The following is a 20,954-nucleotide window of genomic DNA, read 5'->3' on the forward strand; positions in this document are numbered from 1 at the left end:
CCTTCCGCTCCGGCCTGGACCGACATCTCCTTGATACAAAAAGGCCCGTGTACGATATAAGCTGCCACCCTACTTGCCAAGTCAAGCGCCTGGCTAAACATAACTTCCAAGTCATAAATCACCCGCCGCAGTGAGTTGGTAGAGGATGGAATAACAGCCTGAGTTGCAACTCTAACGGTAGTTTGGGCACATTCCACAGGCCTAACGGACACTTCATGTCTTAGCACTTCAGAGTCTGAGCGCGCTACTGGGAATGAGCCTGGTAAGCGGTAAGCACAATGCCATTTCCCTTGGGAACCCTTTGAAACTATGCTTTCCAACGAACTTTCTCCAATCGCGGACCGGGAGCCTTCTAGGGAGGCAACGCCCCCCCGGGGCGTGCCCTGAAACTGTAACATCTGCATACTGATGACCGTCAGCCCATGGGGATTCGACCTCAGTCCAATTTCCGATAGCCATAGAATTAACTCCCTCATTGGTCCATGTCTCTGGAGTTAGCGGGATAACTTTCATGAGGGGCTGCGGTATTTCAATCGGGTTAGATGGAATCTTGATAAGGTTTGCATGGTCCGGAAGAAACAATTTATGCGCAAAAAGTCCAGGACCGGGGCGCATAGACCGTTAGGCACTAGAAGAGCTATCGTAAATAATAGCCACGATCGAGTCGGTTGTCGGAATCGGCTCAGAAGGAGGTCTACCAAGAATATTTTTTCGGACCTTCTCAGGATTAAGCCCCCATCAGTAATCTGGGGGTCTTCTTCGGCACCGCAACCGGACGAATCCTCCAAATCATCGTTCCGCGCTTGAGGGGCTTCACCAGGACTGGGAATCCCATCCACTTTCTGCTTGGCCAAATACCCCTTGTGCAGGCTAGGCGGGAAGACCGCAAATATGAAGCTGACATTGGCATATCCTTCATGAGAGTGAAATCGGGCACAGAATTCTGCGGAATGCTCCCGAAAGCGATCACCCTAGGGAATGATAAAGTCGACAAGGTATTTAATCCCGAGTCTCGCCAACCCACACTACAAGATTCATCGTCGCCATAATACGAGGAAGTACCATTAGCATCACTAGGAGAACTCGAAAGGGTGCTCTCCGGCCCGGGAGGTCTTAATGCACGCACCCGAGTGAACAACGCAGAATCAGACGGCTCTATCGAGTCTGGGGTTTGAGGATCACTCTTACGGGCACGACACGGGGCACGATGATCATTAGAGGAGGCACTGAGATCTAAACCAAAACCTCCAGGGCATACTGGGGAGAGTGTAGCTGGTATTCGGCGCCGCTTCCCCATGAAAAGAGGTGGGAGAGGTGAAGGGAGAGTATGGAAATAAGGTAGTTGGGGGAAAGGGGGGGGGTTGAGGTGAGGTTAGAAACAATGGGGGGTTTTGTAAACCAGTAGGAATCAAAAGTCGTGTCAATGATGGATTCCAACAAATAGTTTCACAATTTAGCTCATCACGTGATGCTTCAACTTACTCAATAAGCTACACTCACCAAGGATACTCCCGATAAGGAGAGAAACGAGAGCTTATCAATCCAATCACAACACATGAACCCGCTTCCGGCGCCCGATCGCCAAGTCGAACCTGATTCTGACTCGTTTCTGTCTCTGTCTCTCCCTCCCTCATACTCTTGCCCCCTTAGGACCTTTATTCTATCGAGCTCCACCCACGAAAAAGGCTCCCCTTGCCAGGATCAAAGGGAAAAGAAGAGAGGGAAAAAAAGGGCGGAAGCGAAAAGGGTGAAAGAGAGATCAAGAACCTTAACTGCCGGTACCGAGTACTGTGTTTTCCTATACGATCATGATACTTTATTGTTCTCTCACCATTTTTCCTCTATAAGTTGGATGGTCTAGCCTTCAAAATAAATTTTACGATATCTTAAATACAATCAGGCTTCATCGGTCAATATTGTACCGCCGTCGCCCCTCACTCGATCGCTCACACGATCCGTTTCTGTTGCCCTTTCGATTCGTTCTTATAGTCCTAGTTTCTCTCCCCTAGACAGAGACATATCGCGCCCAACACTCCCCTTCCCTTTTGGATTAATTTTGCATCAGTCTTCCGCTGCGCTTCTGCAGTTTCCCGCAGAGAGTTTCTCTCCCCTCTTTCTTTCTCTTGTCCCTTTTCCCTTCGATACCGTGCCCTCCAGTTCCCTTCCCCTCTCTAATGTTTGTTCCCTCGCTTCGGCTGCCCGCTTACGAACACCATCGCCATCCAATTACTGACCTACAAGACAAGAGCTTACCTCCAATCCCCGCCAGATAATTCAACCACAGCTGCAACCCCCCCCCCGTGGATCACCAGAGTTACTGCAGTAATTGAATTTTCCTCCTAATCACCGTTGCCGTTTGAACATCCCTCATGACTATCGATATGAGACCAAAGAAGGCTCTATTTTTATTATGCCTTCCTGACGAGTTGCTCGTTGAGATAATCTCTCGTAAGCCATTTCTCAGCACCATTTCTATCAATTACTAACCCAGAAAGACCTACCCCCGAAGGATGTTATCCCCCTGCATGCAACCTCTCGTCGCCTACGAGCCCTAACTCGACTTGACCCAACCCTCTGGCGATCGCTCTGTTCCTACCGCGAAGGCTCGTCTCTTACCGTACTGACCCCTCCTCGAACACCCATCTCTGATGTCGAATGTGCCACCATAGATTGGTACACTGAATACAAGTTTCGTAATGCTCCTACGAGGATGCTCTGGGTTGGCACCGGCTCCCCGACTGTGGGAGACGAGGTGAAGGGTATTGGGGCATTCCCATCCAGGGGTGGGAGTACCGAGGATGATATGGTCGTTGCGGCAACATCTGATGGGAGCGTCAAGATTTGGAGTTTACAGGATAATTGTGCCGCCAGGGAAATTGGAAAATCTGAAAGGGGATTAATATTTTCGCAAAAAAAGAGAACGCCAGCTCTCGAGGCTCAACAGAAGATACGGGAAGCGGGAATCGTCGATGGGGTTTCCATCGATGCAGCGGCGGGCAGGATCTGGGTCGCCGGAGAGGATGGTTTGGTTGAGATCGTAAGTGTTACCGGCCCAGTACCGCAACCACATATCGCTAACTTGGCCAGGATTTAACATCTCTGAAAAGAATCTCGACCCACCGGTTCCCGTTCTCTATTATGGCTCTTTCGCAAACCTCCTCCCCCTACCCCTTAACAATAGGCACTACCCTAACCCTACATATGCACGATTCCAGAGTATCGCCAAACTCTCCCCCACCCGCCCATGCTCCTCTCTTTCAACCGGGACCCCTATCGATCCTTCATTCCGGCTCAAGTGTAAAGGTAGCCGGCCGATTCCCGTCATTATTGTCGTATGACCGTCGAGGTTGGCCAAAACTTACCTCAACAATACATTCTGGCGCCCGGCTCTGCGGCTTAACAACCATTGGCACTTCGGGCCTTGCCGCATGTGGAGAATACAACGGTAGGGGAACACTAGAGATATACCCCGGTCTAGGATCACCATACCCTATTGTTAAAAACCGGCAAACTGCCGCCAGAAGTAAAATCCTCACTGTAACGTCACACGGGAGTTACCTAGTCACCGGTAATGCAGAGGGATGTATAAGCTTTTTCGAGAGGGATGCTAGAACAGTGATTCGCGAACATTGGGTTGAGGGTGGGGGGAAAACCTCCTCTGGTATATGGAATGTGGGTGAGGATGGGGGTGATGTGATTCGGCGGGTGAAACCACTACGGGGCGGGGATGGGAAGATATTAGTATGGGCAGGTGATAGGCTCGGGTTATTGGGCGTTGGAAAGGAACGACAAGAGATCCCGGAAGAGGCGGTGCGCCCCGAAAGTGAAGAGGAGGAGTACCTAACGAAGATGAGAGAGTTATTGAGACGGCAGGGTGAGGAAGTTGGAATCTTGGAAGGTATGGGCTTGTAGTGCGCATAGATTAACTTATTTCAGAGAATAGGGTAGCCTCTTGGAGCTTTAGCTATTGTGGGAGTAGTGCTCGGGGGTGTAGAAGGTTTTGTACCACTGATTTCAACACATCGGTAGCATCACAAATACCGATTCCGCAAATTATTCTCACATTTCCTATAATTATCCCGTGAACCTCCGAAACCTCAATAAAGCGTTTGCAGGAGCCACTTGCGTATTCCAAAGCGGCAGAATTAAGTACACCAACCCGAAAACATGTATGATCGCCCACCGAACTCATCATCAAGTTCACCACTCCCCTCTTCAATCACTATCCAAATCCCACTTCTACCCCCCCCTTAGCTCTTCTTCACATGCAATGACAGCAATCATTTTATTCAACTAGAACATTCCTTTGGACCCCCCCGTCCCTTCCTACGCCCGAGCACATCATATAACTTACACATTTCGTGAGAGCACTAGGTTTTCTTCCTACAATTAGAGGCCAGTCTTGATCATATCCAACGATAAACCTTCTCCTCGAACTTGCCCGTTCGCCAGGCTAACACAAGGACGCAGGACCATGACCCCGCCCTAACAATTCCCCTTCCCTATATAATCTCAAATGGCCAGAAGCCTTTGGATGTTATGTTTGGTATGGTAGCACTTGCAGCTGTTCTGCGGTTATGTTATAGTCTTGTACTTGGGCACCAATTCTTGCCAAAGTTGTTCCAAGACGCTCGGGGATGGTGAGCTTCCTCGCCATTAGAGATTTCAGCAGCCTCTACTGGCGGCGTTGCTATGCAACCAAAACCCCTTCCCCGGTTTCCCAGCCCAGGCAAATGCAAAATAAAGCTGCTGGTAACATCCTCCGGCGATCGGCTTTCCAGATTATGGCAGATTGGGCCACTCTTTTCTTGTTCTCAAGATTAAGACGCATCTCCATACCACCCCGTGTGGTTGGTAGGCCTGAAACCGGGCAAAAATGGAGGGATATATCTCAATCTAATCATCTTTTTTTTTTTTTTCCCCTTGCCCCCCTCATCCGTGCGATTGGGACCCAGAAAGGAAAGTTTTCACCACCAGACCATCCCCCCCTTCCTTAACCCCCCCCGAAGTCTGTGGCTAGAGGGAGTCGGTCGGTGACCGATAGTTTCATGTTATCATACTCTAATAAACCCTGAACATAAAATTGTGAGCAGAGAAAACCCATTCTACTGTATATCAAGAATGCAAAGTTTTACCCACAGTGCTTAAAATTGGTCAATAAATCTCCTTTTTAGGAAAATGCCGGGGTAGGCTCCCTGCCAAGCTGTGTCAAGACCATGCGCTAATACCTTGTTTGGCACCCTGAAAAATTGTTTTTCGCACAAACCACATTTTCACTGCCTAATATGTCTCCTGGAATTTCAAATATATATATACCAGAGAGTGCACTCAGATCCAGTGTATTTTTAAATGAAATGTTTAGATTTTGGTGATTTTGGTGATTATATTTTCGTGCTTAAAAGTTGAAGTATTATTTCCTTGGGTGTGGGGGAAACATTACATTATGCTGGGATAAAAACCCGTTGCTGGTATTCCGTATGGAAGGGCGCGGGATCGGCTGGTACAGAATAGGTTTTCTCATTGCGAGTAACTAATTGGCACACCAGGTTTGGTCAGTCTATGGGAGAAACGGTAAGCTAAGTATACCTGGTATTTACACAGAACCACAGCGCTCCATACAAGTGCACACGGATGATGAATCCATCCTCACGATAGATGGTTGCGCCCCGCTCTATAAGATGCCCACTCGCCAATCACCCAGTACCATTTACCAACATCACCACTTCTGCAGGTGCAGCGAGAAACTCAGAAACACGAGTATTCACATAGCTCTGTTGGATGCGTGAATGGACCCGTCATAGGGGGGCGTTGACATTCACACACCCAGGTACACCCGTTTTACTCATGATGATTTCTGCGACATTCTGCATCGTAGAAACGGGGAGCGAGATCGAGAACGAGCATAGGATATTGATTTTCAGTTATTTTTGTCTTTGGTTGGTTCTTCTTACATCGGGGTATCCGCTCGTCTGACAAACTACTAATCCAAACAATCAATCTTGCTAAATTACATTCCCAGTTTTTCGAAAAGGTCACTTGTGTGGAGTGGGAGAGGGCGGAACCCAGATGCCAAGTATCATAATATTATCATACTTCCAAAAGAAGCCCAGGAACGAAGAGGGGTCAGCACGCTTCCGCCAACTCAAGACCAGGGATGTAGTTCAAACATTAGTAAATCATGTGACAACCACATTTACGCCTATTCCTGACCTTCCCTATACCGAAGACATTAATGTCCCACCTTTTGAGCGAGAGTTGTGCGAAGGGCCAGGTTACGAGTCAACAAAAGGGAGTCCGTTAATACCCTCCGTGCTATGATTATCATACCCATCCCCGCCGCGTCCCCGCCATAACATATAGGCCAGCCCCCCTCCCCCGCACTCCCAGAATATTATACCACGCTCACCGAATCTCCCTTAATCCTTACCACCTCTCTAACCCTTTCCTTCCCTCACTAACCTTGAGACAGGATACACCAGTCGAACGATCACAACCCCTCACTCGCTCCAGTGTTCGGACGGTAAGTCTACTTGTGGGAGGCGGTGTTTGGCAAACGTGATTTGGATTTCAAATCATTATTTGAAATCATGGGGGTGTTTATCCACGCAACTTCGAATTTAACCATTATTAATTTTGAAAATGCGATTTTGATTTGGGGTTTGATCGTGTGATTTGGATAACATGTATTCAGGGCAATGTGAATAATCATCACAACAAAAAGCCGGTTGTAACAACCGTTCCTGTTTCTCATCTCGGGGCCAAGGAAAAATCATAACAGGTTAAGTGACCTAAATTGGAATCCAAATCATGATCAAGTCTGGGTAACATACGATTTCTGATTGGTTTTTTTTTTTAAAAAAAAAGAAAAGAAAAAGGTGATTTCAAATCACAAAATCGCCATCTGAAATCCAAATCACGTTCACCAAACACCCCCATTACAGCGTGCGATACAGCACGATACAGCGCGGCAGCCCGCCATAAACCCACCCAAGGCTATCAACCGGGCAAGTATCATACATGGAAGAAAGCTCCAGATTTCAATAGAGATGTGAGAAGGGGAACGCTTTACATGCGGCATATTATTATACGGAAGAGGAAAAGAAAGCCCAACTTATGCTTCCCAATACATGATTAGCCACCGCCATTGCGGACGTTATTTTTGTGGGTCCGGCTTGGCTATTACGGGCTTGATTAATCATGCCCACTCTCCTCGGCATGGGCTCCTATGCCATTATCTCATACTCGAGTACGGTAGCGCGAGGTAGCGTTGCAATACTGTGTGGATCTCACCTTATCATCAGATGTTTTCGGCTTTTGTCAAATGCTATCATAATTATTACGCTATGATTATAATATCATCAAATTTGATAACAAAAAATACACCTGACGACTTCTTTTTCTTTGTAAGTTCTACCTCCTTTCTAACCTTTTCAGATGTACGTAAGGTGACATAATTAAAATATTGCCAGATAGCTTTTTGGTACTAAGATCATGTTTTGTTCCGGAGATGTAATCGAATTTTTAACCTGTTATAAAAACTCCGTTTGACTCAGGAGTGTATGATATATACGGTACTGGTAGCCGGCAATACTGTAGCATGCTGCGGGAGACCGCTGTGGTAAGGTGTTGAGGGGAGGGAGGCCTTCTTCCTTATTGATTGCCATGGCGCAAAGACGTTCCCTAAATGCAGGATGGAGAACATATTGGCCGCGTCACAAAAGTTGTCAATGCAATTGGTCATAATGTTTCTGTAGGACATCTACGTGTCCCATATAGATAGTATCATACTGTGTTGCGACATTGTGAACTCTACTATCCATCTCTTTTCCTCTCTTTTCTTTCCTTTTCTTTTCTTCCCTCCCATTTCCTCACCTCTGCTGTCCCCAAACCACTGGGCAAGCCCCAGCCCAGCCCGGCTGGTGAGCGCCCCCTGGTCCAGGCTACCGCCGGCTTGTATAGAATGCTGTATTAATTCCTAGTAACATAGTGGGAGCCCAACGTGGATGGTTAGGATAGGGTTTGTTTGTGATTGGGTGGGGAGGGGAGGGGGTGGATTTGTGGAGTTGGGGTCGAGAGTAGGGTATAGGGGAGAGGAAATTGGTAGGTATAGGGGAGAGGAAATTGGTAATAGTGATGGGTAGTGAATGGCCAGGCAGCAGTGTAGCGTGTGCCATCACTATTCTAGCGCCCGGCATGGGGATCCTCGCCTCAATATTGAGAGCCTGGGCTCGAAATTCTCGAGGATGGCTAGGAGGATATGCTTTCCGTGTGGAAAATCCCATGGGGCAAAACTCAGGGTGTTGATCTGTGTCTAAATGCGTTGCAGAATTTAACTTGGAGCCAAAATGTTTAGAGTTCACTTTTTTGTTTTGCTGGTTTCTCCAAATATAGTTTAGTTTGTTTCCCGCCATCACTCTTACTTTCGACATCTTCTCCCAAGCGGTCGGGTGTGAATCCCGAGATCTTCTCCATCTTGCACTTTTTTTTGGCGAAGAAGCTAACTTACCCCCAACTCCCGTAGGGCACCCATCTCATCCCGAATACTACTCTAGGAGGGGTGATATTGGCCGGTAAATACACGAGGAATTTTAGCCAACCATGAAACCTACTCGATTCCCTTCCAGCCTTATTAATCTTGCACAGTACAGTACTGTACATGAGTCCTACATAGACTATGAGTGCATGTGATTCCTTAACCGCCCCAAAAATGTGAGCAACCGGGCAATATTCGGATAAATTCCTTGGTTCCCAGCCTAGTATTCACCTCGAACATCGCACTACAATCTCTACTATCGTGCGAGAAGGGACCCATCTTCCCGGTCCCGTCAAGACAGCACAAGATCGAGGTGTGTTGTGTCCAAAGTGAGACTTGGAGTTTCGGAGCTCAGGTGGGATGACCCACTCAGAGGGCAGGTTTGACCACTGCTCAAAGCGTACGAGTTAACAGCTGTACGGTACGAGCAAAGATCTCAGGCTATGTATTACTGTTTTATTTGTCCCCTCTCTTTTTTTCCGTTTTTCCCACTTTGGGTATCTCCAGCACCACGGTCCAATCTTCAGACACCCCCTACTTGACTGATTCTCTGCGCTGGGGAACCTAGGGCCCTCTCAGGTGTGACAGAGAGTGGTACTATGCAGTACAGCATTTACATATGAGCAGGTGGCCGAATCCACCTGCGCCCATCCCTACCAAACCGGGGGAAGGAGCCCTGGGGGAGAGAGCTTCTTGCCAACCACTCCTGGAACAGCCTACCCCACAGCGCCCGCAAAATCTGATGGATAGATTGGCAAGTCGGAGAAGCCGTCGGAACAGATGGTGCCGTGAAAGAGGTGTCAGACGATCGATTAATTAAATCGGGTTTTTTCCCCTCCGGCCTCCGCGTGGCCGAATAACTTGGCTGTGCTTGGGATGAGGAATTATGGGAGATCAGGCAATATCGGCAACGAACAGACCCTCCTCTTCCTCCTCTACAGCAGTCAGTCGAGGTATGATGATAGAGAGCAAGAATTCCCATCCGGACGATTACTGCAGGGTCCCCCCAGAAATAATCTATTTACGGTAGGCATGCCACACGTGTCGTCGAACTCGATTCAAAAGATTATGGAAGCTCACCACTAAGCCAGTCTTTCCAATCATAGGTAAGCATCCAATCACAGACAGCCCCTCGAAGCCAAGAAAATGGCCGGCAATATGATAGCTAAAACTAACCATTCACAACTTTACAGCGAATAAACCAGAAAGCGCTCGCGTAGCACTCTAACATAGGGCAATCACTCCTTGATACGAGTACTGTATAGTACAAGCACAGCTTCTCCCCACTTCCGCGTCAAATAGAAAAACAAAATAAAAAATCAATCAATCAATCAATCACTGCCTAAGGCTGAAAGACGCACTCTCGTCTGACTGGTGCGCAACCTTATTTGTCGCCAATACCTTCTAAAAACTTTAAAAAACTTCTTTCCACTAATATCCACCATCCGAACCAGCGGGCCCCGTCAAACCAGTGTGGTGAAGAAAGAAGATTCTAATTATACGCCTTCAGCCACTCTGGTGAGAATCGGAGAACCCATCTTACTTCCTTGTGGTACTACCGCTGTCGAGCATCATTTTGTGAATGTCGTGAGGGTCCATTGTCACTCTCTGATCACAGCGGTTAGCCGCCCCGGGGGCGGAGCAACCCATACCACTACCATTCGGGGGAAACGCCTCGCGACCGTTGCAACAGTTCCACCAACAACAAATAGGGTAAGTGTGGGGTTAATAAATGGTATCCACAGTCCGCCACTCTTATGGGGAGTTTGAGGCTCAACGTTGTCGGGTTAGATTAGAGGGTTGGTCAAGGCGAGCGAGTCTCCATGACTCCACACCTCCGGTTTCCTGGAATGGATGCCGAGTCAAATATTTAGGGCTATCAGAGATTGTGGATCAGTTTTGAGCTTAGCGTGACAGTCGTGTTTGCGTTTGAGGGTGCTTTTCCTTTTGGTAAATTATCATGGTTGGTCGGGCGCGATTCCCACGGGCTTGAGATTTCGAAAAACGCCATCGCAATACGAGTGCTTGTATTATCCTCGAAAGATGGTTCGTCAACACGCCGGTATATCACCCCCAGAGGTTTTTTGATGGCGCGCTACCAGTGAGCATGTTGTTCCGTCCAACTCACCATATCCACGAGAAATAGACAACCTCCAGCGAATGCCATGGATGGACAACGAACACCCACCAAAACCCAAAACCTTCCATCCAAACATTCGACAACAAGGCATTCACCCGCAAGCCAATAATGCCACTTTCCTCCCGCACGCACCCGGGGGCCCAATACAAAACCCGACCAGGGTTAGGGCTACCAGTTGGCACCACCGCCTGAGGTTCTGAGGATCTAGATCTCGGTAATCTACTTTCCTAAAAAAAGATCGGCCTTAACGAAACTATCTGTACTGTACTGTACTGTACAGTACAAGAGCGCATCGGACAATTTACACATTGTATGGGATGAATATCGCCGGACAACGGAAAGCCACTCTAGAGCGCGAGAAGATCTTCAGTTGATTAGAGAGCAAATCCGAGCTCCTTCCTTCTCTGCACCGAATGAGCCATTCGCGGTCGAATTGATAGCCGTCGCGAGTTATTACTTGCCGACTTCACAGGTTTCCGGAGGGAAGCCGGACTGCACCGTTATTAGTAGTGTACCACGATTTCCACCGATGGAATATCCAGGCGACTGGAATTTCGCGCTGTGACCCCGGGATGACTTGCTGGAAGATTCTGCGATACAGTAAAGCGGAGAATTTCGGGTGTCCATTACGGTATTTGGGTGAGGGTGAGTCTCTGGAGGCTAGTTGGCTGTCAGCGCTCGCTCAGGGACGTAACTTTATCCGATCCAGGTCAATCAATCAATGGTCGTCAGCGAACTCGACCAAGGTTATGCTACACCATGTTTGCTGTCACCGACTCCTCTCCTATTTGCTTATGCTGGGGAACCGCTGTTTGTCTAAAAAGTCTAATAATCCTGAACCTTGTTCTACTTAATTAGAATGATAAGGGTCCGGGAAGGACGACCCCTCCTCCTCCATCCACCCTGACAGAAAATCCCGGACGGAGGCCCGTTTCAAGTCCAGTCATACCGGGAAAGTGAGAATATTGGAATGGGCCCGAGCGTCAAAATGAAACGATGCTAGCGGGGAAGATGGTCGTCTTCGGGATTCTTTTTTGCTCTCTCCTCCTCCTCCTTGTCTCTGATTGTTGAACGGTCGAAATGAAGGAGAACACGTTTGCAGTTGTGGGGTGAGTACGAGTAGATGGTGAAGGAGCAAACCGTCTCGATGAGAGCGCCTGTCGCGTTGTCGGATGGATGAGGAGATAAAGTGGTGCTACTAGCACTAAATAGGAAGGATTCGAGAATTGCCACGTTGGACACGTGAAGAGGTAGACGTGGCTTTTGAGAGGTTTATCCTTTTGCCGCCACCGGGAGCGAGGGAATTTTCTAGCGGGGCATTCTGGAAGGAAGGGAACATGGTCTGAGTGTTTCCGTGAGAATTCCAAGGGAGTTTTGGAGAGGAGAAGATGCTTGTTATAGCTCTCACAGTTACCATAAACCCGGTATGGTAGTAGGAAGAGGTGAGGAGCTTTTCACTTGACAAAGGAAGCCATTCGCTTTTAAAGCGCCTCACGATGCGCCCAGAAGAGGCGCAATCCGCGCCACGGGCCAATCCCGAACGTCATCCAGCAGCTGAATCATGACTCGAAAGAACCCGGGTGCTCCACATCCATCAATCCTCTTGGCCTTGTCCCACCCACTCACTCATTCCAGCAACAAAAGAAGAACCCACCCACACGGACACGGACACGGGCGGACACACATTACATTACCGTCCTGAGGATGTTCCGCACCCCTCCACCGTGCACACACCTCCCCCTCCCCTGCGATCCACACCACCCCTCCACTAACCATTTTTAAACCAAACGGGCAGGGTAGGGGTGAATGGTGGTGGATGGTGGCAATTACTATACAGTACTCACCCCTGATTGCGGATACTTAAACTAGAGTTCCCCCCCCCCCTCCTCATCGCCCATCATCATCATCATCATCATCATCATCATCATCACAACGCAAAACAAGTCAAGATAAAAATAAAGGAGAAGACACCGCTGCTAATCTACCGCTCTACCCTTAAACCACAAAGCGAAAAGGGGAATAAGAAAACAAACAACATTCGAGCACAGACTAAATACGAGGAAACCCACCGCTCCTTCTCTCCTCACACAAATCAGTTGACTTGACGCGATGTTCGAAAACTTCTCTTTCACAAAATCACCTCCGCCGCCCTTCTACCACCGACCCACGACCCCCCCGCTGAGCCCCTATGACTCTCCACCGCCAAAATCCCTCTCGGCACACCTGACCCTCTTATCCATAACCCCACCACCACCACAAGCCCTCATCCCGTCCCCACCACACAGTGCAGTCTCCTCGCCGACGACTCCAAGCGCGGACGCGCAGCCATGCGTGCGCTTCCAGCGACAAATCCTAGCACGATTACAGACGACGGACGCGCAGATGCGCTGCCTGGAGAGACTGGTCAGCGACGTCGTATCCCGGGGCGGGAGCTTCGGAGGCTTGGGTGATGGGGCGGATAGCTCAAAAGTTGGGAGGGGCGGGCGGAGGATGTCCTTGCCTAACTCCGCGGGGGCGCTTGTTGCGAAGAAGTGCGGGAAGGGGAGTATTAGCGAGAAGTGCTCTGGCGGAGGTACCGGAGTGGGGAAGAGGAAGGGTGTTGTGGGTGGGGTTGGGAAGAAGAGGACCAGGAAGAACTTTAGGGGGGGGAGTGTGGGGGAGTCGGAGTAGTTCTCTCTCTCTCTTTCCTTCTCTCGTCTTGATCGGTCGGTCGATATCCGAGCATTGACATGATAAATATGCGGGCGCATCTTCTTCTTTACGTTGCATTACCTGCAATACATTCTTCTGATCTTTTCCCTTTCATATTCTTACCAACTACTAGCACCGCAACTACACTCTCGGAGCGGGGTTTCTTATTCTTGTTATTTTTATTTTTATTTTTATTTTTTTCCACCCTTCACTCTATATTTATTCCCGTTTATCATACCATATACATTGCGGGTGGCTGGGGCGGAGGGAGCTTACTTAAGGCGTTTTGCTTTTTTCTTTTCACTCATCTTCGCTTGGGTTTTGCTTTTGCTATTGCTTTTAAGGCAGGGAGTTTTTTTAGAGGGTTGGATGGGGTGGGAGTCATTTTTGCTCATTTTTTTTTTCTTTTTCATTTTTTCATTTTCTCCTTTTGTCATCTCTCGGGAATAAAAATTAAGTTGAAGAGTTCTGCAAAGTGAAAATATACCTTTATTGAATCATCATGCTATACCGCGAACTTACTTTTTCCCATCTTCCTCTATACATGTAAAATATTATCAAACATCATACCGCTGCCAATAAAGACAAACTCAAGTCCAAAGAAAAAAGTGAGAGCCCCTTTCCTATTCCCCCGTTTCCCTAGGACCATCCATCATCATCATCATCATCCATCCACCTATCCATCCACTCGTCGCTCCCAACCAAAAAAAGAGAAGAAAAGAGAAGAAAGAAAAGGCAGGGCCAGTCGACCCCAAACCCACGATGACAGAGGGTTTTCTTCCAGAAAAAAAACCTCCTCCCCCCTCGGAAGGTCCGGCAGGGCCACCGATCCGAAGGGAGAAAAGGGGGAAAAATAGCTGGATCCCTCAAAGCTAGTCCGACGATCCTTCGTTGTGGGGTACGATATGATGATAATTATGATAACTCGCACTCACGGTAGGGCAAGTATGGTGTATGAGGGGCAAAACGGGCAGTTGTATGATAGGATAATGAACTACCGTGGGACTATGATAACTATGATTTATCGGTAAAAACTGTAAAACTCACCTCCCACACCCCCCCCCCTGTTGTTCTCCACCACCGACCGATATTGTACTATAATATTATGTACCGAATATCTTTGTTGCATAAGCCGCAGCCTCAAAAATCTGAAATGAGCGACGGTAGTTTTTCGTCGCGAAAAGGGCACACTTTGTAGATCTTGCTCGTTTATCGAGTTAGACTTCCTGATATGGGCTTTGTGTCACGTTGCGGACCATAAAGTGGATGCAGGTGGAGGTTATCTTGAGGAGTGAATGGCTTGCATAGTCTTTTTTTTTTCTTTTCTCCATCTACTCGAGTAACGGTACTGTATTACTCGAGTACCGTACTGTACACTTCTTCATCGCAAGGATGGGCTATTATGTTATGTCCGATTGAATTGTGCGTTTTTTTTTTTTTTTTTTTTCACTTCCGCCTACTGATAGTACTCTTACTCCTGTTCAACTCGGGTACGGCATTTGATGAGTTGGATTGGAATAGAATGAATTGTAAACAGGACAAATTGATCCACCATGTGAATAACATCATAATTATCATAACATTTGCCGGCGGGGGAAGACGAGGTTAAACGTGGAATTCCTCAGGGTTAGACTATCTGTAGTCTGGTCTGCACACCGTGGTCGGTGCCCTGCCTTTTTTTCTTTCTTTTTTTTCTTTTTTTCTTTTTTTCCTTTGCTCCCTTCATCGCACTTCCACCATCGAGGCTACTCGTAGACTATCGGCGACGAGAGGGCGAGTGGCGAGTATGACGCGCCTTGTGGTTTCATTTATTTATTCGCCGGTAGCGGAGAGCGCGGCGGGGTGTTCCCGTTTTTGCAAAAATACGGTTGGCCGTTCCGACGATTACCTACGCGTCCGATCGGCAAGGACGAAGGGTCGGGGCGGGGCGGGGCGGGCGGGGATGCTAAGATGTGATGTGATTAACCCACGAAATTCACATTGATCGCTGCGATGTTCGCCGGTGGTGGAAATTGAGCGTCTATCGTAATTAAAATGCTACAATCGCAGATCGCGGAGATGGTATAAGAATGCTTGGAATTCCGCGAGGGCATGCCGGCGCGCGTGGTGGCGGTGGAACTCTATTGTGGGTCTACCCCACTTCCCCAGTGCATAGATTCCCGGGAACACTCCGGGCATGGCAGGGCGTCGCGCTCCGCCTACACGACCAACCGATGCTGCAGCACGATAGGGTGTGGTATCAGGCTCTAGCCTGAGGTTATCTAAAGACTTTCGATAAGGTGTGGATTGGCGGTGCAAGACAGGGATTTCGGGCGTCAGATTGCCGACTAAGGCTAACAGCGGAGAACCTTACTTACTTCACTTTGGTCACAATGCACTTCATCTTACTTACAAGGCTCGCCTGAAGACCACCCTTTGCTCGCCTGCCGCCTTGCCCTGGGCTAGGTGAGATTATTCCCAACTCCCAAAGTCCCGCGCATTCATCTCGAGCCTCGAAATTGGAACTCCTCCGAACCGGACTGAGATACTCGATCCGGTTCCGGTTCCTCTCCAACATGGGCAACCACTCCCGGCAAACAACCTTTCCTGTTCATTCATAAATGGTCACTCGCCGCCTCCTCCCAGCCCGGTTAGCGCCTCACCCCGCGGCTATTATTCACCTCTGGGACTGTACGCTAGGCTAGGAAGAGGGGCAGAATGAGCATCTAGAGGGAACATGCATTGCGTTCCGCAATACGGATGGAGATCTACTGATTCAGATGAGGTGAGCAGTTCGGTTCGGTGAGATGAGGTCTGCCGTCAGGCTGGAGCGGGGATCGTCAGGTGGGGCTGGCTTGCCTATGCAGGGTTGGGGCGCTTGGGGGTATTGCGCATTTCCAATGCAGGGGATGGGGGTGGGGTGGATTAGCAGGGTTGAAGAGAGATGAGGTGGGGAAAAGCATCTGGTCAGGCATCCAATGACTATCCGATCGTGATACGATAGGGATAGGTAAGGGGGGTAGAGGAAGGAAAGGTGGAAGGGAGTCGGCGGTTAGCACCGCTACTTTAGTGGGAAATACTGAAATTGTGTAGTGCAGAATCAAGGGTCACGATGCTCGCCACCCAATCGAGTCGTTACGCTTACACCGCAGCCCTTGTCTTGCAACGCGTCACCGCTGCTAAGGATATATATCGCGCACACCCTGCCGAGGCACATCCTGAATCATGCAAACTTCGAGCCACACTCAGCGCACCTTACCCAAACGTTCACAAACCCGCCCTCACAGTCATGACCAGCTGTTCAAATACACACAACCTCACTCGTGTCCACATCCAACCGCACTCCTAATAACAATTTCCCACTTCAACCCACTAAACACTCCTATACTTCTGAGCTCCCCGAACTCAATGAATCAACCCTCCAAGGCTCACTAGTGCCGACCCTCCATTCACCTCATCTCACCGACTGACTAACAGACATTGCTCAAACTTGGCCAAGACACAATGAGCCCAACCCTCTAACCTTGCGGAACTCAGCGCTGAAAACTGACAGTATACTCCCACACCCCATCCTCCCTCGTACTGCCGTAGTCCGTAACACCTCTAGTGATGGAGTAATCCCATCGTGGGATGATATAAGTATTAGGTTGGGGCACAGCGGGTCGGATGCCCCAGGAGAACTGTTTTAGGTAACACAGTGGTGGACTTGGCCACCAGAACTTGTATTTAACAGTGCTGGGATCCTCCCTTTCTCTCTGAGTTTTTCTGGAGTATGTACATCGAATTGAACAATCCCCCCCACACACAGTTCCCTTAGAACGCGAGATCGACGTGTGCGCCACCATTGTGCTTCTTCCACTACCGAATTTCCCTGCGCACAATCAGTCTTCCGTTTGACTGTTGCTATCGTCTAGAGCATTGAAAACACCGAAGCACCGCCCAACACATGACATCAGAACCCATGAAGCCTTGTAGCAACTTTCCATCTTTTACTATGATTTCCTACAGGATTATTCTAGTCCGGTAACAGCCTATGCGAAACCTACGCAGTTTCCCCCCTAAACCTGGGATTTTTGGGTAAGAAAGCTTTTATGTGGTATGTTCTTCTGGAAGGCTCGGTGCGTTAAGCTTGACATGTCGAAGCTTTTGGCGCACAGAGTATAGTTTGTGACTCGAGTTCTGTCAAGCCGCCGTTGGGTGACGATGCGCCCAGCCTGTACTACGCTCAGAATGTAGGTTGTTTTCCTCTTCGTGTGGGTCGGCCGGATGTGGAATGTTGGAGGTAGAGGTGGGGGTCCACCCGGTGAAAAACAGAGTGCCATCGAGATGGGTAGGAGGGAATCCACGCCGTGAATTCAGATTCAATACTTGTCGGCTGAACCGGGATGTGTCTTTATTTTTAAATCGAGATGAAGGTGTGAATAGTATTTGAATTAGATATCACTGAAACCTTTGAAAACCGTTTCCCCCGGGGGAGCACCGTAGAGGCTGAGTTCGGTAGCGGGTATTTGGATGCAATGCACCGCTCGCGGTCGGGGGCGGTGGGTATGTGAGTTGTGGGGAGGGGAAAGGTAAAGCTATAGAGTAATATCATCTTTCCACCGACTTCCATCACCCCGAACCCGATATCTATTCTTGCATTTGGAGGTTCAGACGCAATGACATGGTAAAAACGAAAATGTGGCTTCATACTCGGGATTCGAGTCGGATATTCCCGTGAGATATTGTAAGAAATCCCACTGATGCATTGTGCACTCACTCGTCAAGTTACTCTCATCTCCCCCCCTCATATCATACCCCGTTGGAAATATCATAGCAAGCGGATCTAGGTTCAACTCTAGTAGCTAAACTCCTTGAGGATACCTTGGCTTTCCGAGCAGTATCATAGTTCTTATATGATAGCACCTGTGCTTTTTGAATTACTTACTGCTCGAGTTGTAGAGAGCATCCCATCTACTTCATCCCTAACTGACTCATCTGACTCGACTTTCATGATCGAAATGTCAGGCAATTCCCCTCAGAGGGTATACCCAACCGCTCACCTCTCCAAGCTCCTCTCACATGAGTTCTGCATATGTCTGTAAAAGCACCTGCCAATCTCCCCTTGCAAAACCACATTCAAGTGAGCCAGACCTCTTTCTCTCATGAAGGCGCAGCAACCGGGACGCCTAATCCCCTCTCAAAATCCCCGGTGGCCGGTTCGATATATGCAGAGCAGCGGGAGCATTCACACCAATCTCGAATTTTAATTCACATCGGGGGAGGACGGGAAATGGAAAAATCCCCGATGAGATTTATCGGATGGCCCCTGGCAGGGTCTGGCTCCGGAAGCTCCATTGTGGTTTTGGGGGGTATTCACGCTGGCTTCGCGGGCTGCACGGACTGCGGTTTCTCTCAACTGCGTCCCCGGGAGGAAGGTGGGTTCTACTTGCAGCGTGTCTACTCTCTTTTGAAATGTTCCCGCGTACCGTAGGTGGATGTGTTCATGAAGTATCACTCGTTGTTTGGATTCGGGATTTGGAAGAGATGCGTCCGTGGGATGGATCCGAGTGATAGTAGATGTAACGGGTGCGGATCTTGATGTAGCAGGAAATTGAATGCGCCCGTCACAGCGGTATCTCTACACCCCAGGACGGTGGCCAGATAAGGGACAGCGGGCGGCAATAAGCATGGAGGATTCGTCTACCTACCCGAGGGGGATATCAGGCTATGCTCCTTTAAATTCGCATGCCCAGCGCAGCTAGTGGTTATACTTGTCTGTCTTTCGCCCCCTGTTGGCAACGCCCTGCCTTAAAAATTTCCGAGAGCTAGAAGCTAGCCAGACGGCACTATACCATATTTCCAAAGCGATACGAGCCTAATCGACCAACTGTGTGGGAACAAGGTCTCGGGCAAGAAAGTGTGGTTGTGTTCGGCCATAGAACGATGAAAATTTCGCATCCCGTCCGCTCTGCTGTAAACAAGCATCGTATCGACCAGTTAGTACTACAGTGGGTGACCATGTGGGAATCCCGGTTGCTGAACTCTTCTTTTTCGCTTGCATTCTTGTTTTGGGTATGTATCAGGATGGAGGGGGTGGAAGTAGACTATAGTAGTATGATATCATAGTGTTTTTTTGCTGGGAGGGCTTGGGGGGTTCGAATCGTGGCGCGGTAAGTTAGTTGGGTATGACTAACTCTGACCCTTGATTCTTCTGTGACTTGATAAGAATAGGCTTATGGCATCAGTAGAAAGACTTCACCTTGGGAGAGAGGGGATAGTGAAATAGGTAGGATCACAGATTATCGTTCGATCCGAAGCTTGGGTTCTTATTCATTAGTAATGGTATTTTAGGACACTACTGGAGACATAGATGATGGATAAACTTCCGGCAATGTATGCCGCGAAGCGGAGTCGGGGCGAGCGGGGAGCGGGAATACTGTGCCAACATCCTCATCCAGAGTACACAAGATGGGCCAGCCATAGCAAATGAAGGTGGGCGAGACTAAGTACGGGTGCGGTAGAACGGGGGATCAGGGTAAGATAAATTTTCCAAAGGCATTCACAGAAATCACCAAGTCCCGTGAAGTGATGTCCGGCAATTCTGAGAGAGACGACGCTTGGACCATCTGCGGTTCAGCTTTTGCCTTAAGGACCCCGAGCATTTGGGTGCGTGGGTGATAATCGTCAAATTGTTTCTAAGAATCCCGCGAAACCTCTATGGAGACGAGGATTGTGTATTCTGATTTTCCGTTCAGCGCAGCGGTATATCGCTCGTCGGGTGAGAAAGCGTGCTGGCCGAAAGAACACCATCCTCCGGGCATTCGCAGCGACATCTTGTTAGCCATGTACAAGTCAGCACTTACTCCTTACCCCTAGCGAGTTGAAGAACCCGGACACCTGATGAAGATGCAGGTGAACACCAACCAAAAATGGGACACTGAGCCTGGAGCTCACCGCATCTCAAAAGCCTCAGGTAGGCATTTGAGAAGGATCATATGTTCTTGGGAAATTGAGGCAGCGCAGACTCATCTGCACTCTCATGGTTTTGGACTGATTCGCTCGCTTTCGAGGATATCTTTGATTCCCCGGCGGTTTGGAAGCGTGCGGGGTACGAATCTCACCGGGCGCATGTCTGCTGTTTCTGAGCAGTGTTGTGGGTGCGTAAAAGTGGCTATGTTTCTTTTGTTCCTTTGCAGTACCCCCAGTCGCATGTCCGGGGTTTATCTACTTCTAGTTGGGCTCCTGCGAGGTCAGTAGAGATTGCTACTCCGCTGAGTGTTCGTGGGGATGACCATCCTGGAAAGGTATATATTTATATAAGGGATGTTTGGTCCCGCTCCTTTTCCGTCGTCAGATGATGATTGGGAAAAGACATAGAATACGGAAAGCAGCTAAAGCGTCGAGCTGCTCTCAAGGCGACGAAGAACACTTTCGAGAAGAATACTGCGACATTTGGTTGGTCTATTTTCGATTACCTTTCCTCTTGCGCACTTGCGAAGCCGCCTTTGATAGAGTATAGAAAAACTTAACTGCATTGATCGGTCTATTTTCGACCACCCTTCCTCTTGCGCACTTGCGAAGCCGTTTTCGACAAAGTACAGAAAAACCTAACTAATGTCTCCATATACT

The 20,954-nt window shown here is 48.9% G+C and overlaps 2 protein-coding genes; both read left to right on the forward strand.

Moving 5' to 3' along the window:
- The first annotated feature begins 1,633 nt into the window (after positions 1 to 1,633).
- On the forward strand, positions 1,634 to 4,053 carry GSTUM_00001176001 (uncharacterized protein). XM_002838520.2 has 4 exons: positions 1,634 to 2,176; positions 2,247 to 2,448; positions 2,496 to 3,037; positions 3,088 to 4,053. The coding sequence occupies exons 2-4, from the start codon at positions 2,370 to 2,372 to the stop codon at positions 3,910 to 3,912; spliced, it is 1,446 nt and encodes a 481-aa protein (XP_002838566.1). The 5' UTR covers positions 1,634 to 2,176; positions 2,247 to 2,369; the 3' UTR covers positions 3,913 to 4,053.
- An 8,550-nt stretch (positions 4,054 to 12,603) lies between these two features.
- On the forward strand, positions 12,604 to 13,953 carry GSTUM_00001178001 (uncharacterized protein). XM_052355764.1 has 1 exon: positions 12,604 to 13,953. Exon 1 carries the CDS (start codon positions 13,403 to 13,405, stop codon positions 13,841 to 13,843), a length of 441 nt encoding a protein of 146 aa, XP_052211732.1. The 5' UTR covers positions 12,604 to 13,402; the 3' UTR covers positions 13,844 to 13,953.
- Positions 13,954 to 20,954: the final 7,001 nt, after the last annotated feature.

Source organism: Tuber melanosporum, assembly GCF_000151645.1.
Source record: "Tuber melanosporum whole genome shotgun sequence assembly, scaffold_257, strain Mel28".
NCBI lineage: Eukaryota > Fungi > Ascomycota > Pezizomycetes > Pezizales > Tuberaceae > Tuber > Tuber melanosporum.